At 37.4% G+C, this 23444-nt stretch overlaps 1 protein-coding gene across 4 annotated transcripts in view; it reads left to right on the top strand.

Moving 5' to 3' along the window:
• Window positions 1-22545, top strand: part of LOC306850860 (protein numb homolog) — a 57764-nt gene extending 35219 nt beyond the window's left edge. Inside the window, exons 4-11 of one of the 4 annotated variants that reach the window (XM_079386796.1) lie at window positions 7202-7234; window positions 9108-9182; window positions 10270-10410; window positions 11130-11334; window positions 13583-13888; window positions 14952-15095; window positions 15505-15651; window positions 20046-22545. In XM_079386796.1, coding sequence (XP_079242922.1) covers window positions 7202-7234; window positions 9108-9182; window positions 10270-10410; window positions 11130-11334; window positions 13583-13888; window positions 14952-15095; window positions 15505-15651; window positions 20046-20779 — 1785 coding nt within the window. In that variant the 3' untranslated portion in view covers window positions 20780-22545. Of the gene's footprint in view, window positions 1-7201; window positions 7235-9107; window positions 9183-10269; window positions 10411-11129; window positions 11335-13579; window positions 13889-14951; window positions 15096-15504; window positions 15652-20045 lie in introns of all 4 variants that reach the window. The other 3 variants (XM_079386795.1, XM_079386797.1, XM_079386798.1) reach the window with 3 other exon arrangements.
• The last annotated feature ends 899 nt before the right edge of the window (window positions 22546-23444 follow it).

The raw sequence follows: 23444 nt of genomic DNA, 5'->3' as shown, positions 1-23444 counted from the left end.
TCCGGAGGTCGAATCCTCTGTAGGATGTGTAACGTATATGAAGTGTCCTCAACCTAGAATTAAACGAGACGGCCTTCGTTGGACGGAAGGAAAAGGAAACAGGATGCATCACGTTGATTTGCCAATACATTTAGAGCATCCTTGCACTCTCACACTACTTAAATGAAGGAAAATTATTTTTAAATTTGGAAGGTAATAATAATAAAAAAAAATGCTTTTACTTGTTTTATTTTGCTCAATGTTTGAGGAGCTGCAGCATAACAGACATCTGAGAGGAAAGAAATCCTCCGAATTTGGAGTGTCTACTGATGCTTTGCTGTAGCTCAAATAGTAGAGCATGGCGCTAGCAACGCCAAGGTCATGGGTTCGATTCCCAGGGAAAGCAAGAGCTGGTAAAATGTAAAAACTGTAACTTGAATGCAATGTAAGTCGCTTTGGATAAAAGCATCTGCTAAATGCATAAATGTAAATGTACTTGCTTTTCTGAAATGAGACAGCGTCGATAACGTATGCACCCTTCGAATAAGACCTCCAGAGGACGCATCCTTCTCAATGAGACACAGCTAATGTGTGGATTCTCGTCTGTGAAATGCGCCACTTCTGGTATTTTGCCGGTTAGTCGACGCAAGCAAAATGAAGTCCATGATTTTTAAAAATCGATTAGTCGACTAAAATTGACGAATCGCGACAGCCCTAAATCTAACCAATCCGATGAAGACTTCGAAACTCCTGAAGTGTTTCCAGCTAAGTGTGCCATATGCATCAGACATTTAGCCAACGTTCCGTGGGCTTGACGTCTGAGGCCGAGACTAAAAAATAGGTCATTGCACAGACTTTTTGGTGATTGTTTTGAAACTTTATTCTTTATAAAGACGTTATTCTGAATGCAGAGAACAGGTACCTTATTAAGTAACTTATCATTTGTCCAAACCTCGACACGTAAGCACATGGTCTGCTCGGAGAGGGACAGGCGTGAGCTTCCTGTCTCGACAGCGTCCAGCGGAAGACATTCCATTCTTCAGAGAAGAGGAAGTCCAGTGCGCTGTCTATTTTCCACGCTGACAAGGCCTCGCACGCCTCCACCCAGGTTAAGCTCTGGAGAAAGCAGAGTCGTGATGTTTGTCACTTTCCACCTGACGGCTTGCTCTGAGTTATTGCTTATCTTCTTCTTCGTCTGACCTTCTGTTGGAAAAGATTGCTGCGTTTAATCACATTAGTAATGCTTTGTCCTTTACAGTTTTTCTCAGTTTCTTTCTTGTAATTATTTCAGTATTATTGAGATCCTTTTATACTTTTTATTAATATTTTGAGTTTTTATTTTTATATAAAATATTTTTTTTTATATGCAAGTATATTTATAGTTTTTAAATTTAAAGTTGTAGTGATTTTGTTGGATGCTTTATTTTAAGTAATAGGTTATGATGAATATAACCATAACCTAAATTTTTTAAACCCTGTTTCTTACACTTTTTTTTTTTTTTTTATACATTTTTTTGCTTACTCAATTTCACAAAGTGTGTCATAGAAATGAACTTCATTTCTCAATCCAGTCGATAAAACCGAAGGATCAGAGTTGCCAGATTTCTGCGTGCTCTGTGAATGAACGCCCACTCGTCTGGGAATGGCTGCTTTCACAGAGAGTAATAAAACAAGAATTCACCTACAAATAAAAATTGCGTCATTTAATCTACTCGTTTTCAAAACCCATGTGACTCTTAACCCTGAGTGTCTAAGCTGCTCTTTTATATGCAGTGACATTCGAAGCATGATTTTCAGTGAATAAAGACTTAAATTTTGGTCTGTTGATCACAAAGCTCTCAGGTGGTTTCAGGAAGCTTGGAATATATTGTACAAGTTTTATGGAGCTCGATAGCCACTGATCCCATCCACTTTCATTTCATGGAAAAGCTGCATGATTTAGCGAAAATCAGCTTTTCTTATAAAAATTGCAAATGTGATTTTAAAATGCAATTTCAAAAAGCTCCAGGTTTGATGTGCTTGTTTGTAGGGCTGCACAAGCAGAAATTTGAATACATATATTTCAAAATGAGTATAAAATAATAATAATAAAAAAAAATTATTATTAGCATGATGATTATTCCTAACAAAAAAAATTTAAACAAAATAAAATAAATATTGCTATTGTTATATTTCACTCTATAATAAAAAAAGTAAATAATAAAGATAACCCTAACAGCTCATTTTTGCTAAGTGCTTCTCATTACTTGAATGGCATGATTTTAGTATTTGTTTTTCCAAATGCACATTAAACAACTCGGAGTAGATGCAGGTGGAGTTGATGTGGAGCAGCATTTACTGTGAACCGACACTCTGAGATGTTGAAAACACCAACTCTTGAGTTGCTCACGTGTAATTGAACACAGTGCCTCTGAAACATTGAGCACATAGCTATTTTTTCCAGCAGATTTGATAATAAAATTAAGCCAAATCACGATTTTGATTTTATTTGGAATAATCGTGCAGCTCTAGTCAGTCGTATAGCTTTTACATGAAGACACAAACACACTAAACGTAACTAATGACATACAAGCTTTAAAGAGGCAGCTTTAACAGAGATGTCATCTCTCATGACCCTGTAACCTACTCAAACCATCGCTCAGACAGTCCAAACCTCGTTATTTCCAGAACTTATCAGCACTAATTAAGTTACCACCACTGTAACCCAGAGCACCAAATCAAGTGGCTGGACCCGTGTGTGTGAGGAGCGTTCTCTAACGTAATGAGATTTCCTGTCACTGGAAGCTTGCCACCCGTGTCCAGGAAGTCCATGTGTCTCTGCAGAAGCTCATCTATTGATGTCATCCACTTGTGTTTGTTGTTCATTGTTACTGTGCTAGCTGTACCTAACATGATGAATGTGTTTATGAAGTGTGTTTCTGGCATGTGAAGATCAAATGCATTTGAGACCCTCATTTTTTTTTTTTTTGTCCATCACGGTGCATGTTGGGATGATGTATCCATGAAGAATATTAGCGTCATGTCTAGCGGTGGCTTTGCGTGAGGTTCCAGTATGTTAGTTTAACCTTCCGGTTTCTGAGGGATGAGAGCACACATGCACTTCCCAAGTCACACACAGGCTGTTTGTGTTTGCTGATGATCTTTGACCTCTAACGGTTGGAATGTAGGAGGCCACAGACTACCTTGTTACTTCCTGTTTTCAAATGCCGGTCTGAAAAATGTGGAACCTTTTACCAATTAAAATCGATGAGCTCCAAGCGTTCACATTTTTTAAAAACCAAGTGAAGACAAAATTTTTAAGTGAGGATTTTAAGATATTTTTTGGTCTCTTCAGTTATTGAAAATTTTATTATTTTTATATTGATTTGAAAAAATTATAAAATTTTTTAAATTTGTTTAAAAGTTAGTAAAGTTATTACTTTTTTTTTTATTTATTTTTATTTTTTTTTTTATATCTGATCTTAGAAGCACTTTAAGCTCTTATGTGTGAGCCTAGAATAATGTACAATTATAATTTTCTGTTTTGTTTTCATTTGTTCATTTTTTTTAGTAATCACATAGTAGTCACGTTTTCATTAGTTTCTTTAACTAACTTAAAATGATAAATGTTGCTTTGGCAACTAGCTGAAATAAAATCTTCACTTTTAAATAGTAACTTCTTTAAACATTCTGCTATAGGCTGAGACAAAACATTTATAATAAACTTTGTTTGCAGTCAGTTCAGTACGTGCATAATGTGCATTCAGTTTACACAGCCTTATTTTGTCATGCTGCATGGCTACTTCAAATACTTCATTTTCCATGTTCTTCTGAAATTAAATAATTTACAAGTGCCAGATGTGAATCATGCTCGATTATTATTATCTTCTGAATATTCCTTCACAGCCAGCTCATGATGACGTGAAGAAATTAATTAAATTACTTTCATATTGACCGAAGTAATGAAGACTGGTGAAGACCACACTGCACTGTGTTTGTGGGTCGGTTATGTAGTAACCGTTATGACAACATTAGCTCTCAAACAGTGGAAATGCGGCTAATTCTGAGAGAAAGAAGAGCAACAGGATATTTCAGTGTATTTCCTCTAGTCTTTCCTGTTTCTATTTATCTCCAGTTCCTGTATTTCTATCTGTCTACAGTCAGTTCTTTCCACCCTGCTCAAGATGTCTAGCATCAGTGGCAGTTATTACCCATGAAACTCCTGTCCTCCTCCACCTGTTTGCATATGTACTGAAGTGAATGCATTGATGTTCTCTTTTTCTAAGCAGGTTTGTTGACATGAGCCATTAAAAGCACCTCGATCCTCTCTGACCCCTTAAACCTCTTTTCTAACCCAATGAGCATCGCTTTCCTTCTACTGTGTGTGAGCTTACACGTGTGGAAACAAACAGTAACTTTAACTCGTAACATGTAACCTCCACCTCTTTCGGTGCCTTAACTGAAGATGTGGGCTCAGTAAATAATGGTTTTGCAGGTCATGTTTACTTGAACTGAAACCCAAACCTCAGTTAAGGGACGTGAAGCCAGTGTAGATGAGAGGAAGTGAGTCTCAGGCTCGGTGAACGGTGCACTTCTTGTTTTACAAAGGCCACATACACACTTTAAGGTTTAGAGAATGACGATGCATTTCTGCGGTTATCATTCCACATGTGCAGTATATGAAATACAGCAATCAGACCTACTTCCCCACACACACACACACACACACACACACACACATGATGGTTGACAGTGAATAATCGCTGCAATGCTTTGGAGTCACGTAGCTGTAAACAAGAAACATGATGCGGGTTCAGTAGTAGATTGCGTCATCATAACCATAAATAACCAAACACTGCGTGTACACTCTCAAAAAGAAAGGTCTTTGCAGCAAGACGTACCATTTTTGGTTCCACAAATAACCTTTGAGCGAAGTTTTTACAAGAACCCCTTTTTTTAGTCAAGAATGTTTTTAAATTTTATTTATTTTTTTTACTATAAAGAACATTTTGTGGAATGGAAAGATTCCACGGATGTTACAAGTTCTTAACGGAACCATCAATACTAATAAAGAACCTTTATTTTGAAGAGTGTACAGAATGTTTTTTTTAGTAGGTCCTTTTTTTTTAAAATAAACTAAATTAAATCGAGACGTTGCTTTTTCATTTTAGTTCTGTTAACAGTTATTTCCTTTCAAGTATCACACATGTTTTGGGTTTTTTATGGTTTAAGCTTAAGTTGACTATAATAAGCCTGGTGTGTATGTGGCTGAAGAGTGATTTTGAAACCCTCACACTCTTCCTTTCTCAGCTGGGGTGTGTGTTTGTAGTGAACACTGGAGCCAAGATCAGTTCTTTCCTTGTGACTCTTTTGATGCCATGAGGTCATCAGAAGCACTCCTAATGAACTACTACTCAACTGCTGTCATCACTAACATCATAACACCATTCATTTAAAAGAATAGTTCACCCAAAAATCCAATTCTGCCATCATTTACTCACCCTCACCAAAACCTGTATGGCCTTTTTCTAATGTGAAACACAAAAGAGGAAATTTAGTAGAGTGTCCAGGCTGCTCTTTTCCAAAAAAAAAGAAAAAGCACCATGAAATTAATCAGTGTGACATGTATGCTGCACGATAATTATTAAACTAATCATGATCATTTTGTTGGAATATTATAAACGCTATTATTAATTACGATTTTCAGAAATTTCTTTTAACATTTCATCAGAATTATTGCACTTTCACGTGAACATGAATCAAGAAAATGTTAACTCATATCGCAGGGTTTATTGTGCTAGTTTTCTGATTGATTATATTCGACAAATACATTAACACACTCTCTACATTAGGGCTGCACGATTAATCGAATGTGATAGTCATGCGCATCTCGTCAGTAAAGCCGGTTCTGTGATTAGCAGTAAATCTCCATCACCTGCTTTCAGATGGATCAGCATTTACTACACAGAGCCGTAGTTCACTGACAAGCTACGCAATATCACGTTCATAATCGCGCGATAATGAAATCGAAGATACCGTTCTACGATTATGAAAGCTGTTTACGTAGGTTGTCAGTGAACTACGGCTCTGTGTAGTAAATGCTACTCCATCAGAAAGCATGTGAAAATACTACATTTAATAACATGTGGATTCTTACACAGAATAATTAAGGCAACGCAATAATTCATAGCATTCTAAGCAGTGATAAAGGCTGTCGATTAGCATTGCATTATTATATTCTTTATTATAATAAAAATTATAATAAGAGGAACTCAGATAAACCATATGTTGCCATAGTCTTGTGTTTATTAGTCACGTTTAATCAGTGAAAGCAGTTAAATCTTCTGTTTATTCAGCTGCAGAGATAGGGATTTCCTGGCGTATTTGGAGTTTATGCACGAGAGCGCCCTCTGGCCTTCGGATGGAGATTTACTACTGATCACAGAACCGGGCTTAAAAATACGCATGACAATCGCAGCTTCTGCCTAATTGAGATTTATCGCCTTTGCGATTTAATAATCGTGATACTCTACATTTATAAAAACTGGTAAAACCATAAGAAGCTCCTCAAAAGCTAAAAACATGCAATTCCAAATATTAATTGCAATAATTCCCAAATTATGTTTGTTTTTCTACAATCAGCCGTAGACATATCATGCTCGGCACTATTCGTGATAACTAATAGAGGTTAGATGATCAAAAAATAATCAATAACTTAATCAACTGAACAAAAAATAAACCTGTTGCAGCCTTATGAGTTGCATGGTCTACTTCTATGATTTCTCATTTTTGTAGCTCAGCATCCAACTTTTATTGAATGGAAAAGAGCAGCGTACACATTTTGCCTAACATCTGTCAGAGCGCCATATGGGTTTGGAGCAACATGAGGACAGTAAGTGAGCGATTTATTCATCATGGGTGAGCTATTCCTTCAAGAGTAGTAAAGTAATCAAATTCACATAGTGGAGAAATAATCCTAGAACTGTAACGGCACCAATAACATTGACACACATCAACCTTAAACTGCACACGTGGTGAGTCTGACGGCTGATTGGTGAGCTAGAGGTGTGATCTCCCCCTCCTCTCCTCTCCATACTTCACCACTTTGTCATTCCTAACCACCAAAACCCGCCAAACAGAGTCCGTCCTGACACGCACTCACAGGACATTGTGTCTGAGTTCATTTGTAACCCTCTCCTGCCTTTTCCTCCCACCAACATCCCCTTACCAACCTCCATTCCAGGACAGAAAGTTCTTCAAGGGCTTCTTTGCAAAAGTAAGTTCTGCTGTGTGCATTTATGTACCGTCCAGAAAATACTCTATGCAAGTACATGAGCTCAAGCGCTTCTAGCTACTGAAGTCGTTGCTTCAGTCCTCCGTTTATAATTATAATGGCAAATCATGTCAGCTGCAAGGGTACTATAGCAATCTTTAGAGTCAACTTCTTCTGCAGTCGATTTTCTCTTTCAGTTTAGCTACTGTCATGATAGAAGACGAGAATGAATAACAGCACATCTGACATTGACAGAAACATCACCACCCACTTGAGAAGAGGTCGACTGATTTTGCAGATATCTGTTAACTAAAATTGTAAAATATGTCCAATAACTGATTGAAATAAATTAAACTTCTGTCAACTCTTTCAGTCTTTATTTATACATAGGGTTGGCCAAAATGTTTAGAACACTAGTATTTTCAGACGCTAAAAAATTATTTTAATCAGGTATTTCTATCTTTTGCTTTAGTGTGTCAGTAGGAAATATCGCTTTACATTTCCAAACATTCATTTTGCCATTAATTGTAATAATTCAGTGAGAGTTTTGTCTGACAACAGCCAGTGCTCCACACAGAGATCTGATCATCATCCAGTCTGTCTGGAATGACATGAAGAAACAGAACAAACTGAGAGAGATTAAATCCAGAAGAACTGTGGCAACGTCTCCAAGATGCTTCAAGAAACCTACCTGCAAAGCTCCTGAGAAACTCTGCACAAGTGCACCGAGGGCAAAAGCTGCTTTAAACGCGAAGGATGCTCACACCAAATGTTGATTTAATTTAGTTAATAGAAGTTAATTGGTAAAGAACATCTACTTATGACATTAACTTTGCAGGTAGGTTTCTTGAAGCATCTTGGAGACGTTGCCACAGTTCTTCTGAATTTAGTCTGTCTCAGTTTCTTATTGGCTTCAGGACGATGGACCCAGAAGTGCAAGTCCAAATTGTTTCCAGATTTTGGCCTACAAAAATACATCACTGCAGCATTCTATTATTAATTTAATTGTACTAAATGGATTTAGTGTACCATGACTTTATGTAATAACTCATACTGTATACAAACCTTGGCTTTTCCCTAATGCAAAGTGTAGACACCTGTCCCAGCAATCCACAGCTGGTTTAATTTCATCTCTAGAGGGCGCTGTTACACCGTACAACTTGCAGTCATTGTTTATTTAACCAGTTTTCCCCACTTTGCCAATTCATCTGTAAAATCAGCATATTGGTCATCCTCTGCTCTCGAGTCCTGAGATCTGGTACCACCACAGCTATAAAGCATTGAATGTTAAGTGTGCGCAATGGCATTGCACGATTGCGATGCATTGCCCAAGCATTCAGATGTGCGTTTGTGTACTTGCATAGAGTATGTTTGTGGCTCAAACGTGTGTGAGTGTGTACACTTCTTCCCCCCCCTACTGATAGATTAGTTTGCTCCTAAAACATGTCTGGAGCAGTAGAAGAGTGTGTGCAAAAGGGCAAATTGAGTTTCAGAACTCATCTGGTCTTTTTTCATGTATGAAAGTGTGAGTGTGTGTATGTGAGAAACCGCTAATTTCTGCACTTCGATAAGTGTGAACACTCGAAGCTCCCCGAATCAGGATGTGTGTTTGTTTGAGCGGTTCACTTCTACTGTTTCTCTCTTTCTTTCTCGAGTTATACGACATGCAGCCTTCTCCCAACACTGCTGTAACCTTCTCAAAACTCAATGTTTTTAACTTTTCTCTATTTTCAGGTGTTGATAGATGAAAGTGTATTTGTGTGAAAGTCGAAGAGGGTGAAGGGCCTCAACAAGGGGAACTTATGGGAAAATCAACTCTCTTTTTGTGCATCTCTCTTCCCGTCCGTCTCACTGTGTGTGTTGTGTGTCCACACAGGCGGGTAAGAAGGCCGTGCGAGCGGTGCTCTGGGTGTCTGCGGATGGCCTGAGGGTCGTAGATGACAAGACAAAGGTACTCTGAACTGATCCACCATTTAACAACAGTACTGATACACACAGCACAGTAGATCATAATGAAGGGTTCGCTGTTGACCATTTCAAAAAAGTGCACTGAAAGTGAATTCAGATGAAAATTGTGTCATTTACTTACATCCGTGACTTACTTCAGTGGAATGATCGCTGTCTGATTTGTGAACAAATCATTCAAAGCGGTTATGTGAATCAGAGCCAGAAATGAAATGTCTGATTCATAGTAACACTGTTTGATGTCAAGATCGTTAGTAAATGGCTTTAGAAGACTTTGAATATCGTGTGTGAATCATACTGACCACGTTCATGATGCTTTTTTAATGCTCTTGAGCTACTGAAAGCTTCAGTCCCATTCATTGCAAATGCATAGAAAAAGAGCATCTCTTCCAAATGTCTTTTTTTGTATTCGTGAGAGAGGTTTGGATCAGCATGCGGTGCAGGAGGATCAATCAGTACTGGTATATTATCCTGTTCAGCGTTTTCTGCCACCTGCTGGTGAGAGTCAGTTATTGCTCACTGGTGCATTTTAGTGTGGGAGATGGGCCACTTAGCTGCGTATGAATGCTGATGAATTTTTTAAAATGTGCAAGCTTTTACTGATACATATTTTCTCAAGTTTGTAATGAAAATTGTTTATAAATCTGTTGTTAACAAGTGTCCGACGTGCAGATTTCCATCAAAAACATGTGAATGTTATTCACAGCCACAAATATTTTTATCACAATTTTAATATCATTTATTTTCTTGCTCTATAAACATTTGTGTTATTATTAAATACTTTTTTTCATATTCTCAGGACCGTAGTATAATTACTTTAGTAATATATTTATTTTTAGAATTTATTAAAATAAAAATAGTACTTCAATCCACATTTTAAAGTTGATAATTAAACATTTTCTCAGTTTTTGCCCCCAGACTCTGCAAGGGGTTTGCATTTTGTCTCCTTTTTCAGCTTTTTTGCTCCTTTTGAATACAGCATGACTACAGATGAGTTGTACACTGAAACACTGTTTTGGGAAAATATAAATAACAGTTGGAATGACATGCATTTTGCCTGTTTTTTTTTCCAGGATCTCATTCTGGACCAGACGATAGAGAAGGTTTCCTTCTGTGCGCCGGATCGTAACTTCGAGCATGCTTTCTCCTACATCTGCAGAGACGGGACCACGCGCCGCTGGATCTGCCACTGCTTCATGGCCATCAAGGACTCGGTGAGATGCCCATATCTGTCACACACTCTCATGGACACACTATGGTCCTGAATTGGAGAGAATTGTGATCTTATTTTCTTTATATAAAATTTAGTTTGGAAAATTTAGTTAAGAGTGTCTCAGAATTACTTAACATCTTTCAAATGCATTTGATCAAGCAACAAGTAAAAATCGAATTGTTCTACATCACATGATCTGTGATGTTCATTACAGACAATATACTATTGTTGCCAAGAAAGATAAATTAAATGTTTAAAAATATTATTAAATGTTATATTTTTTTCCAAACAGCCACATATATCATCACATTTTTATGAATGTCACAACTGCAAAGTGTCCAAGAAAGAAAATTATTAAACTTTCATTATACTTTCATTATAAAAATAACTTTATTAATGTTTAGTTAGTTCTAAGAAGCAACCTTTTGGTAAGGAGACCTTAAACTGTGAAATTTGTTTTGCTCAAAACTAACCAAAATGGAAAATAGTTTATAATCCTTGCACAAAAGAGACTTGGTGTTGTTTCCAAACATAGGAGAAAAAAAATGTATATCAGCCAAAATGAGTTGAAATATATTGCCTTATCAGATATACGATTTACTTAATGCTGTGGAAATGTACAATATTTGATATAATAAAATTAAACCCACCAGCCTTCATTTCATATGAAGGAAGACTTTGATTATGTTTTGTATTTGTAATGTTTGGTGTTGGTCTCAGGGTGAGCGTCTGAGCCATGCGGTGGGCTGTGCGTTTGCAGCGTGTCTGGAGCGCAAACAGAAGAGGGAGAAGGAGTGCGGAGTCACGGCCACTTTCGATGCCAACCGCACCACTTTCACACGGGAGGGATCCTTCCGCGTCACCACAGCCACGGAGCAGGCCGAGCGAGAGGAGGTCATGAGACAGCTGCAGGATGCCAAGAAAGGTGTGTCTGAGAGATTTAATACAGTGCCCTCGAATAGTTCTGGATCCTAAAATCCAAAGAAAACTCTGAATGTCGACGTATTCGATATGGGCTTTATATGGGTTTTATATATTTAAAAAAAAAAATTGTATACATTACCATTCAAAAGTTTGGGGTCGATGAGCTTTTTTTTTAATGTTTAGAAAGTCTTGTGCTCACCCATCCTGCATTTATTTAATCACAAATACAATAAAAACAGTAATGTTGTGATTATTACAATTTAAAAAGAACTGTTTTCAATTGTAATCTATTATAAAATGTAATTTATTTCTGTGATGTGCAGCTGTATTTTCAGCATCATTACTCCAGTCGTCAGTGTCGCATGATCTTCAGAAATCAGTCTAATATACTTGGGGTGGGAATACGATATAATCGCGATTCTGCGATAATCGATATATTTCTAGATAATCCTATAATACATCACGATATCTCTAAACAAAATGCCTGTGAAAAGGTTAAGTGCAAGTTTTCTTTCTTTATTCAAGTCCAAACTGTTAAAAAACAGCAAAAAAAGTTCTGTATTTTACCATTTTAACATGTTGAGTAGGCTAAATTAATCATTTTATTCTTGGACGTATTAAAAGCTTACACTTTTCTTTTTCTCTGTGTGTAAACAAACACATTTAACTGCTTATCAAACAGAGAAAAAAAATAGATAGATATATAATATAAACCAGGTACATTTCAAAATTGGCCTGGAGTGCTTTCTACTCCGCTCATCATAAAGAGAGTCCCACACGAAGAAATAACCGTTCACATCGCGTCTTTTGCGTGCTCAAGTTCATTATTTCATTTCATTATTGTTTCTGCCGGTCGGTGCCCACTGTTCACGCTGCATAATGCGCACTTGTAATATCTGAGAGAGAGGGAGAGCATCTAGTGTTGTTCACATAAAACTGGACGCACCGGCGGGGCTCTCTCTCACACCTGCGATCCGAGCGGAGCGGCTACTCACGGACTGAATATGCGCTCTGCAATAATAACGTTTTCAGATGCTGTGAACAGGGAAATCTATTTAGAGCACCTTATTATATTAATTAAAATTTTGATATTTGGTGCCAGATATCGATTATCGTATCGCACTGAGAAGAATCGCGATATATCGCCATATCGATTTATTGTCCCACCCCTATAATATACTGATATACAAGAAACATTTTTGTGGAAAATGTGAGAAATTTTTGTAAATGTCTTTACTGTCATTTTTGATTAATTTATTTCAGCCTTACTGTATAGAATAATTAATTTCTAAAAAAAACAATTTGGTTTCATCTCGCCACTGTCTTCTCTATCTTAGTGACTTGCGTTTGTAGAGCACTGCTCTCTGTAAAACTACTTGTGATCATTTATTATTGCTTATTAAATATTAGTATTTATTTATTATATTATTATATATATCAATATAAAAAAAATCAAAAAGTCTATATAAGTGTATATATCAAATAATATATATTTGAATTTAATTGGATTTTTTTTTCCGGTCGATCCACAGCGAATATCCATATTTGTGAGTCCTTTAGTGTCAAAATGTTTGAAATCCACTGCTTTAGTTAACAAAATATCAACCCAAATTGACCTTTTTTTCTGGTGCATTTTTGCAATGACTTTCAACTAATCTGTGTCAAATGGTTTTTAGTGGATCAGTGTTTTTATGATCAAGCATACATTGTATTTAAAAAATTTGGGGTCAGATAAGATTTTATTTTTAAAGAAATTAATACTTTTATTTATCAAGAATGCATTAAATTGATCAAAAGTGACAGTGAGTGATATTTGTAATGTTACAGAAGATTATATTTCAAATAAGTTCAAGTTCTTTTGATCTTTCTATTCATCAAAGAATCCTGAAAAATGTATTACGGTTTCCACAAAATAGGAAGCAGCACAACTGTTTACAACATTGATGATAATCAGAAATGTTTCTTGAGCAGCAAACCAGCATATTAGAATGATTTCTGAAGGATCATTTTACAGTTACATTTTAACATACATCACAATAGAAAACAGTTATTTTAAATGGTACTAATATTTTACAATATTACTGTATTGTTGATCAATTAAATCCAGGCTTGGGTGAGCTTAAGAGACTACTTTCAAAAACCATTAACACTAAAAAATCTTTCGGACCCCAAACTTGGAGTCCAATCACAAGTAACATGCATTTTGGTGATCACTGCATGAGGCGGTCTAACCCTTCCTCTGTCAGCAGACTCTGAGGGTGTGCTGGGCAGCTCCTCTGTCAGCGTGTCTAACCCTGTGGTCACCCTCGCTGGACCCAATGGCTCGTCATCCTCCCCTCCTCTGCCCATGACCACACTGGCCCCTCAGGATGCCAATCCTCATGCCATCCCGCGACGCCATGCACCCGTGGAGGCTCTCGCGCGCCAGGGCTCGTTCAGGGCCTTCCCTGCGCTCAGTCAGAAGACCTCTCCCTTTAAACGGCAGATGTCGCTGCGCATGAACGAGCTGCCCTCCACCATGCAGCGCAAGTCTGACTTCCCCATCAAAAACACTGGTGAGGCTCTTCAGTCTGGCGTTACATCCTCTTTTGAAAATCTCCATTGATTTTCACTTTTCCAGAGTTTTATCTTCTTTTATGCCTGTATATATATCCATATTGTAAGGCTGGATATTGACACACGTTTCATGATTCAATTCAGTTTAGATTCACAAGCTTGCAATTTGAATTTAATTTAATTCAATATTGATTTATTTGGATATATAGTACAAGTCCGATTTTCTCAAGGAAAAAGAAATCTCTCTCTCAACTACTCCTGTAAACTATACAGGGCACCCTGTCACTATAATATTACAGAATAAAATGAACAACTGATTTGTATACAAACATTTCAATTGAACATTAAGGGAGTTTTTATAATACATATTAAAACTTTAAAAGAACCGTGTTTAATGACAATTATGTGTCGACAATTGGCTTTTTGAAACATAAACGTTTGAACAGTAGCTGTAGCAAAAACATTGTTTACAAGCTGTTTATTAGACGTCTTTTGGCGGTTGAAACACTGATTAAGTGATTACATGAGACATGATATATTTCAGTAAGTTGCTTTTTTTTATTTCAACACCTTCTGATGTTCATTCATGTTCATTTCATGCTATAACTAGTAGTAAAGAGAAAGAGATGATCTGCCACTTGAACTGAGGTACTACAGTGATCTGTCATTCCACATTGTTTGAGTTTCATAATAAAATTTGACAGAATTTGAAAGTCAAGACTGTTTCTTATCAAAAGTAGTGAAGTACAGTGCTTAGTGTGATCACTGGATGTAAGTGCCCTACAAATAATGTTTGGTGAAATTTTGTTCATGGATCAACTAAAACAGCACAGACTTAAAGATTGATTCTAGGTGTGTAAGAGCCGATATCAGTTAATCAAAATGAGAATTGATCAAAACTGAGAAAAAATCAGCCCTACTATATTAGATGTCCTCCTCTCTTTCTCCTTCCCTTTTTATACTTAAAACTTCAACAGTATTCTTCTGTCACCTTCAGAGCACCAGAGTTTCCTGCAGCAGATGTAAATAGTGAATATTGTTCTGTGTGTTTGTGTTTGTCAGTGCCGGAGATGGAGGGTGAGGGCGACAGCATCAGCTCTCTGTGCACTCAGATCACATCCACCTTCAGTGGGCCTCCAGAGGACCCGTTCTCCTCAGCGCCGATGCCCAAACCCACCTCCTCACCGCAGTCACCCTCTGCTCCAGGTCAGCTACACCCTCACACTCGCAGTAGTTTGCAAAGGAGTAGATGTTTGTGTTATGACTTGCACCACTAGCCATTTTTACTAGTCAGCTGGTCAGTGTTTATCTAATGTAAAAGACTCAACACACACTATGCAGCATCTCCATTATTAATGCAAAGCTTATGTCGTATATATTGATGACAGAGGAATTTTCCTCTTGCTCAACTAAAATCATGTGATTCAGGACTAGTCATTACAGACCCAGAACCTGATTAGCGGCAGAACTAATCTAATCGTCTTCGCAAACCCCTAATGTGTGTGTGTGTGTGTGTGTGTGTGTGTGTGTGCACGCACGCATTCCTATGTGTTAGCACTCTGTCTGCTTGTGTCCGGCTTTGTCTCTAATCTTCACGTCCTGTCTGCTGCTGTAGTTAACGGTGCAGTTCCTGCCTTCCCGCCGCCTAGTGTCAGTGTAACTGCTGCAGCTAACTCACCCGTGCTGCCGCCCCCGCTGCCTGTCCGAGAGACTAACCCCTGGGCCAAGACCCCAAACACAGCCCCCACCACAGCACACATAGGTAAGAGCTGGGCTTCCTGCCACAGGAAGTGCTGACCATGCAGAATAGTTGCTGAGAAACTCATTTTGGTTGTAATGTAAGGCTATACCGCTGTGAGCAGCTGTTGCATAAAACTGCTTTTCAGTGACTTTACAAATGTAAGCATGCATCAGTATTGTTTTATTTTAGATGCAAACTTACAGTTTGCAACTAAGCAGACAGTCATGGTCATACAGTAGTCTACTTAAGCTGTAGGGTCATTCCTTGTCAACTCAACCAGAGGTCCCCTGCTCAAATTTTTGATTTTGTCAATATTTTTTTGAAGAAAGATAAACATGTATGGTGATGAAAGCCAAAATATTAAATGTTGTTGATGTGTATTTACTGGGTAATCCACATTTAATCCACATACCTTGATTTGGTTATTGACCATTGAAAATGGGTCAAATTTAAAACATTTGGACATGGAGTCAACCATATAGGGCCTTATAAATAAGATTTCAAAAGGAAAGTTTATTTAGAATGAGAATCTAAAAGGATATTAAAATATCATTTAGAAAAAATTATATTTATGGCACTCAGACAGGTATGTTCTATGCAATTGTGTTGATAGAAAATCACAAAATATCTAGTTTCAACATTATCTGTTCTTTAGATATTCATCTTTTCAGAAAAAAAGCATCAGCTGTATGTAAAATGACTCGCATTTGTTTTTTGAAAATGTGAACAATTTACCAATTCACTCATGGAGCTGCATTAAGATCTTCATATTTCTGGGTATGAATCACTGAGGGCTTTTAAAATGAAGATACCAAAAGGAAAGTTTGTTAAGAACCTAAAATCTAATATCTAAAAGGATATTAAGATAGCTTTACTAAGATAGTGGATTACTTAGTAAATATACATCTGTGACATTTAATATTTTGGCTTTCATCACTATACATGTTTATCTGTCTACAGAAAAAAACAAAAATCAAAACATTGAGCTAGGGAAGTTTCCAAAGTTTGGTTGACTTGACATGTAATGCCCCCTTAGTACTTGAAAATGTACGATTAAACAAAAATAGATGGCTAAAAAAACTATTCAGCATTCACCGTCCTGTTGGAATTATTGTATAGGAATCAAAGAATGTCTCGTCTATAAAAGAATGTCTTATAAGAAAGGACTAGGTATTAAGAAGAGTTACATAAATAGAAAGTTATATATAGTGCAGTAAACTGTGAAGAGGAACTCAACAAGGCACTCAGGCTGTCTGACAGGAGGCTTTTTGTGTGTGGCATTTCTGGTGCACTGCTAAACTGTCAAAAACTCTCAAATATGTCAAAATGCCCATCTTGGCAAATATAAACAGTCCACTATGTCTTAACTGAACGTAAAAAGTGAAAATCTGATGTCAGTATATTGAATCTGTAAATTAGGTCTGTCTTTTATTGTCTATTTTTCCTATTTGTTTGTTTGTTCTTACTGTTTACTTGTCTTAAACGTTTGAGGACTTATTAGTTTTTGCTGTTTTATTGAAACTGGTAAACAAAAAAAGAAAAGGTATCAGAGCAACTCATGCTCCTGGAGGGCCAACATTTAGCTCAGAGTTTAACTCAAATACAACTTCCTAGAGGTTTCTAGTAATCCTAAAGACCTTGAATAGCTCGTTCAAGTGTATTTGATTAGGGTTGGAGCTAAAGGCTGCAGTTCTTATAGGTATGATAGACTTGAAGCGACGCTGTGCAGACCAATCGTTATATGACATCAGACGGCTCTGCATGCTTTCGAATTGCTCTCGCGGTATTTGATGTCAAACAGATCGGTCTGTGCAGTGCCGCTTCAAGTCGAACACACTTAATCCTTAAATACATGGATACATATAAGACTAAAATCAATAGAATCTAAAAAGCTTGAAGTGTCTACTTTTAAATGAACGAATTCAAATAAAAAACGAATATTCCTGATTATGTAATCCGTATAAAACTAAAGCGAGGTAAAGTCTTTAGCCTGAAGTGTCTAATGAACGAATTCAAATCAAAAATTAATATTATCTGATTATGTAATCCGTATGAAAGCGAGGTACGGTCTTTCCCATATCTAAAAGCTTGAAGTTTCTACTTTTAAATGAACGAATTCAAATCAAAAACTAATATTATCTGATTATGTAATCCGTATGAAACTGAGGTACAGTCTTTCCCGTATCTGAGCTCATTATTTGCAGTCACCTGCGCGCCAATGCCCTCACCTAGATACAAAAAAAAAAAAAAAAGATAAAAAAAAAAACAATCAATCAAGATTCATCTCATTTTCATAATTTTTGAAAGTAGACCTACTATGAGGAATTTACCTCATGGACAGTGGGATCTGATATGGTTTATTTAGCAGAGAAGATCATTTCTGTCATTTATTCTTACCTACATTAGTTAACGTTAGGGATCTATCGGTCGATAATTTATCGGTCCGATAGATCCCTAACGTTAAACAAAAAAAGAAAATCATTTTTATTGCTCTGATAAATAAATTCAATCCGATAACTAGATCCGATAAAGTATGCTTGCTGGTAAATCAATCAATCAATCAATCAATCAATCAATCAATCAGTCAGTCTGATTTATCTGAGATTCATCTTCTTTCCGAGTGCAAGTGATTGCAGCTTTAAACTGCAGTGACTCTCAGCATGTGTTGTGCTCATTACGTCATCATTAGCGAACATGTCTTTGCCGGTCTGGAAGTTTTTCTCGGTGGCAGAGGAGGACAATGCCATTTCTATTTCCAATTCATGTTCAGCAAGGATTCCGAAAGGAGGAAAAAAGGCATCAAGTAGGGTTGTGACAGTGAGGAAATTTTCCCACTGGTTAATCGACGCGTGTCAACACCTTACCGGTATCACCTCGGTGGATGGGGGGTGAGCGTCGTTTGAGTCTTCTCTCTTTTCCTCGCTTTCCTTCGGTTTTAAATAGCTTGTAAGCTCTGTGCGCGTTTTATTTTCACTTTTAAATTAGTGGCAATTCGGCATCAAGCAGTTGTTTGTTTTTAGTTCGCTTGAGTTTTCTCACTTTCCTTTGCTTAAATAGCTTGTAAAAGCACCGTGCGTATTTTATTTTCACTTTTAAATTAACAGCAATTCGGCCTTACTCCCAACACTGCTTAAAGACTATATAACTTTCTCATCCTCGTGCACTAAAAACGTTGAATAGATGCATTTCTTTATGCATGAAATATTTTAATATAAATTTGTTGTTAATGAGTTGTTAATTGCAGAAAAACCATAGTTCTGTCATAATTCTGTTAAACCATTTCTGTTACAAAGTATTGTGGTGCCTTACACAAAAAATAAAAAACATTTGAAGAGTCAGGACTGATCTTAGGCCAGAGCTACTAAAATATCAGTTTAATCGGTGAATCTTAGATTTTGTATTCTCCTGGGTGCACAAACTGCAGATTATATGAAAATTATAATATAAAAATATGAACTTATCGGCATTGGTCATGAGAAGGACTTAATTATTGGTTATCGGTATCGGTTAAAAATTTTCATATCGTGCATCCATGGTTAACGTGTTATTTTTACATAAACCTGTACGGATTTTACTAGTTGGGCTTTTACTGAACATCTTGACAAACTTAAATGTATTGTTTAACTTTTAAACTTTTTTGTTATTCAGATATTTTGCAAAGTATTTCTGTTTGTTAGCCAAAGAAGGTTAATTTTTTTATATATAAAAAAGTATTACAGTTGTTTGAAAGCTAAAAGGCTAAACTATTCTATGTTTGACTTATTGAAAGAATAAAGAGTTTAATTTCTATTACGGTTTATAGGGATTTTAAGATGTAGCCTAATTAGCGATTTGAATAATTAAGTTACTTATTGAGTAACTAAGCTACTTTTCAGACAGAGTAATTAGTGATTTAAATACAATATTGATGAAGTAATTAGTAACTGTAATTAATTACTTTTTGAAAGTAACTCACCCAACACTGGTCCCAGCCCTAGTGAGAGAGCCTCTTAACCAGGGGTGTCCAAACTCTTGAAGGGCCACTGTCCTGCAGAGTTTAGCTCCAACATGCCTTAACACACCTGCCTGGAAGTTTCTAGAATGCCTAGTAAGAGCTTGATGTTGATTAGTATTGGAGATAAACTCGGCAGGACTGAGTTTGGACACCCCAGCTCTAAACTAAGGGGCCTCAACTCTGAACCTTGAGATCCACTTTCCTGCAGAGTTAAGCTCCAACCCTAATCAAATACACCTGAACAAGCTAATCAAGGTCTTCGGATTACTACAAAGTTGCAGGTAGGTGTGTTTAATGCAGGTTGGAGCTAATCTCTGCAGGGAAGTGGATCTCGAGGTCCAGAGTTGAGGATCCCTGCTCTAAACAGTTTACCAGAACAAATGGCATGCTTACCAAAAACTCCTCTTCTTGTGTCCTGTAGGGAGCGAGTGGCCAAATGCACCTACAGCGGAAGCCTCCTCCTCTCACAAACGTACGCCATCAGAAGCCGACCGCTGGCTGGAGGAGGTGTCCAAGTCTGTGCGAGCCCACCAACCTGCTGCCGTCACGAGAACCAACACGCCTCCCACTCAGCAGCCCTTCCCCTCCCCTGTACCTGTCCCTGTGGCACCCGGCCCATCTGCACCCTTCATGCCAGGGATCCCTCCATCTGCGGTTCCTACCGTACCCCCACGCCAGCCGGCTTTCCATGCTCAGGCACCGGTGTCCTTCCCAGTGTCCAATGGAATCTTTCCGGTGGTTGGCATTACACCTTCGCAGATGGTGGCCAACGTGTTCGGTTCTGCCACGCAAACTCAGCCCATCCCGGTACCTGTTCAAGTGCCCCAGGCGCAGCTCCAGTCTTCACCCTTCTCCACACCACCAACAGGCCAGTTTGACACCCAGGCGGTGTGCAGCCCCTTCGGCAAACCACTCCTACCTCCAGTGACAAACGCCACAGCACTGCAGCCACCTAAAGTCAATGCTACATTTAATGGGGCTAACAGATGGGCGGCAGTGTCGTCACCCGTGCAGTCTGTGGCACCGCAGCAACAGGCCGATGCCTTTGAGACCCAGTGGGCCGCACTGGAGAGCCGCTCGCAGCAACGCACCGCTCCATCACCCACAAACCCCTTCTCCACCGAGCTCCATAAGACGTTTGAGATCCAACTCTAAGGACACACTGTGCACACAAAGCGACTCTGAAGGACAATGCGATGGACATTCATGGAGAGACGACTATAGAGGACACGACCCCGCAAACCACTTCAGCTCCATATCTCCATCTTTCGATGTCTTTGTCTGTTCGTCCGTGTCTGGTTTTTGCTTGGGACATGAACAAAGACAAGGGGGTTAATGAAGGTGCCCCCCAGAAACAAAGCGAGTACAACTTCTGGCATTTATGGCGCATTTATGTCCAAGATGAATTAGAGTGACAAGATGATGGTAAAAGTAATCTATAGATGCTCTAATGTTGACCCCGTATTGTTCAGTACTCCCTCTACCCTGACTAACCATTCTCACAGCGCCCCCTAGCAGGCTAGATGACTGCTCCCTACCTGAAGGACGAGGCACTTCACAGGCCTTCCGGGTTCACAAGGTTCTTGTAGAACTTCGCAATCAGAAGAGGAAGAAGCGAGAGAATGCCAAAATCTTTATTTTTATGCATTAAGTATATTTTAAATAGCTTTGAAATTTAACTGAAGAGCTGTAAATAATCTTTCCAAAGGTGCAGGCTTATTTTGTGTGCATACAGGAACAGAGCATATATATATATATATATATATATATATGCGTGAAGGGACGGTTTTCATTTCTCATCTCTATTCAGTTTTAGTCTTCTGGCCACCATGCATAGTTTGGATGTTCATCTTTTATAAATAGATAATCCCTACGGACCCAGACTGGGTTCTAGGATCTTTAAATCACACAGGTCCCGGACAATGTTATATGTCTTTCATGCTGTCATTTTAACCTTATTTTTTGTACTATAGTATGAGTACTTTGATTTCTATTGCCTACATATCATTATCATTTTTTTAGCTAATTGTTTTATGAATTTTAACACTATTGACAGTGTCAACTGTCAAGCCACTTTTATTTTATTTCGATAAGAAGATACTCATTTTATCACAAGCACTGTACTAATCGATCATGTGGCCACTTACGGTTGATGTGACATCGGTCTGTGGCGTTAGTGAGCTATGATGTTCACTGTCTTGAAATGACCTGTTTCCAACTCTACAGTGATTGCAGTGATTTTTTATTTATTTTTTATTTTTTATGCTTTTCATGCAATCCCATCAACACTTTTGTTTTATCCGACGTAAAGATGATTGGTCCTGTTTTTAGGTTTTGATTCCATTTTGTAAGTATTGCATTGTATTCCAATTCTTTACGGAAAATTTAATCTAAAAGATTGAATAAAACGGCGGTGGTAGAGGAAAGCGGTTCTGTGTGCTTCTGTTCCACATACAGGAATCATGATTTTCTGTGTATTCTTGTATCTGATGTCTGTGATTGTTTTGCAACTGAGGATTCTAAATAAACATCATCATAAGGTGTTTGGCCCATGAACTGCAAGCTCTTGCGTGCTCGAGGATCTCACAGTGAGCTCAAAGGAGGCAAATGAGATGCTGCAGCCTTCTGAAACTATCCACAGGTGTCGCCGTTGAACAACATCACCTTGAATGTTTGTTACTTGACATGTTTGATTTATGAATTATTCTATTGTATGATTGAATGTATTTCACCTGCACTTGCACAGGGACGGCTGCATCATTTGGGACAGGGACTGTTACAATATCAATATACCTGCATATGAAATAAGGGAGAGACTTAATTAATTATCTATAACTGGTCAAGTATGATGAGTTGGAATAATAATTACTCTGTTTTCTGTTGTGTATTTTCAGTTTAATGACTATTAAATTTTTTCCAGTGTCATTATTCAGGTGTAAATTATTGTTCAGCACTGTTGAAGCAGACATGCCTGTGTGGTACCTGGTACTTTTAGCAGCTTTTAATAAAATAAGAAAAAAATCATTTTAAAGAAGTTTCTGGTCCAAGTATCTAGTTTCAAAGCAGGTGGTAATCCTTGGCAACAGGGTTATTATCGTTGACTAAAAATAAATAAATTGAATACTTCAAATAATTTTAATATTAAAATTAAAAAATGTGTATTTTTAGTTATTCTAAGTTTATAATTTCTAATAGTTTTTTTTTAACTTGAGGTAACTAAAACAGAAATAAACAACAATAATAACTATAGACATATTTAATAGAAATTAATAAAAAATAAATGAAAAACTGGAAATATAAAAATAAAATCTAAATCAAATTATTAAAAACTATGACAGTATACCAGTGATACTAAAATTTCATTAGGTTTTAAATTCAGCTTAACTGATGATATGTGTTTCTGGAAAACAATTGTGACCCTGGAGCACAAAACCAGTCTGAAGTCGCTGGGGTATATTTATAGCAATAGCCAAAAATATATTGAATGGGTCAAAATTATCCATTTTTCTTTTATGCCAAAAATAATTAGGATATTAAGTAAAGATCATGTTCCATGAAGATATTTTGTACATTTCCTACCGTAAATATACTAAAACTTAATTTTTGATTAGTAATATGCATTGCTAAGAACTTCATTTGGACAACTTTAAAGGTGATTTTATCAATATTTAGATTTTTTTGCACCCTCAGATTTTCAAATATTGTCCTATCATAACAAACCATACATAAATGGAAAGCGTATTTATTAATCTTTCAGATGATGCACAAATCTCAATTTCAAAAAATTGACCCTTTGACTGGTTTTGTGGTCCAGCGTCAC

The sequence above is a fragment of the Barbus barbus genome (assembly GCF_936440315.1).
Source record: "Barbus barbus genome assembly, chromosome: 30".
In the NCBI taxonomy this organism is placed as follows: Eukaryota; Metazoa; Chordata; class Actinopteri; order Cypriniformes; family Cyprinidae; genus Barbus; species Barbus barbus.
The sequence above is the reverse complement of the archived record's forward strand: the minus strand, read 5'-3'. Positions and strand labels throughout refer to the sequence as shown.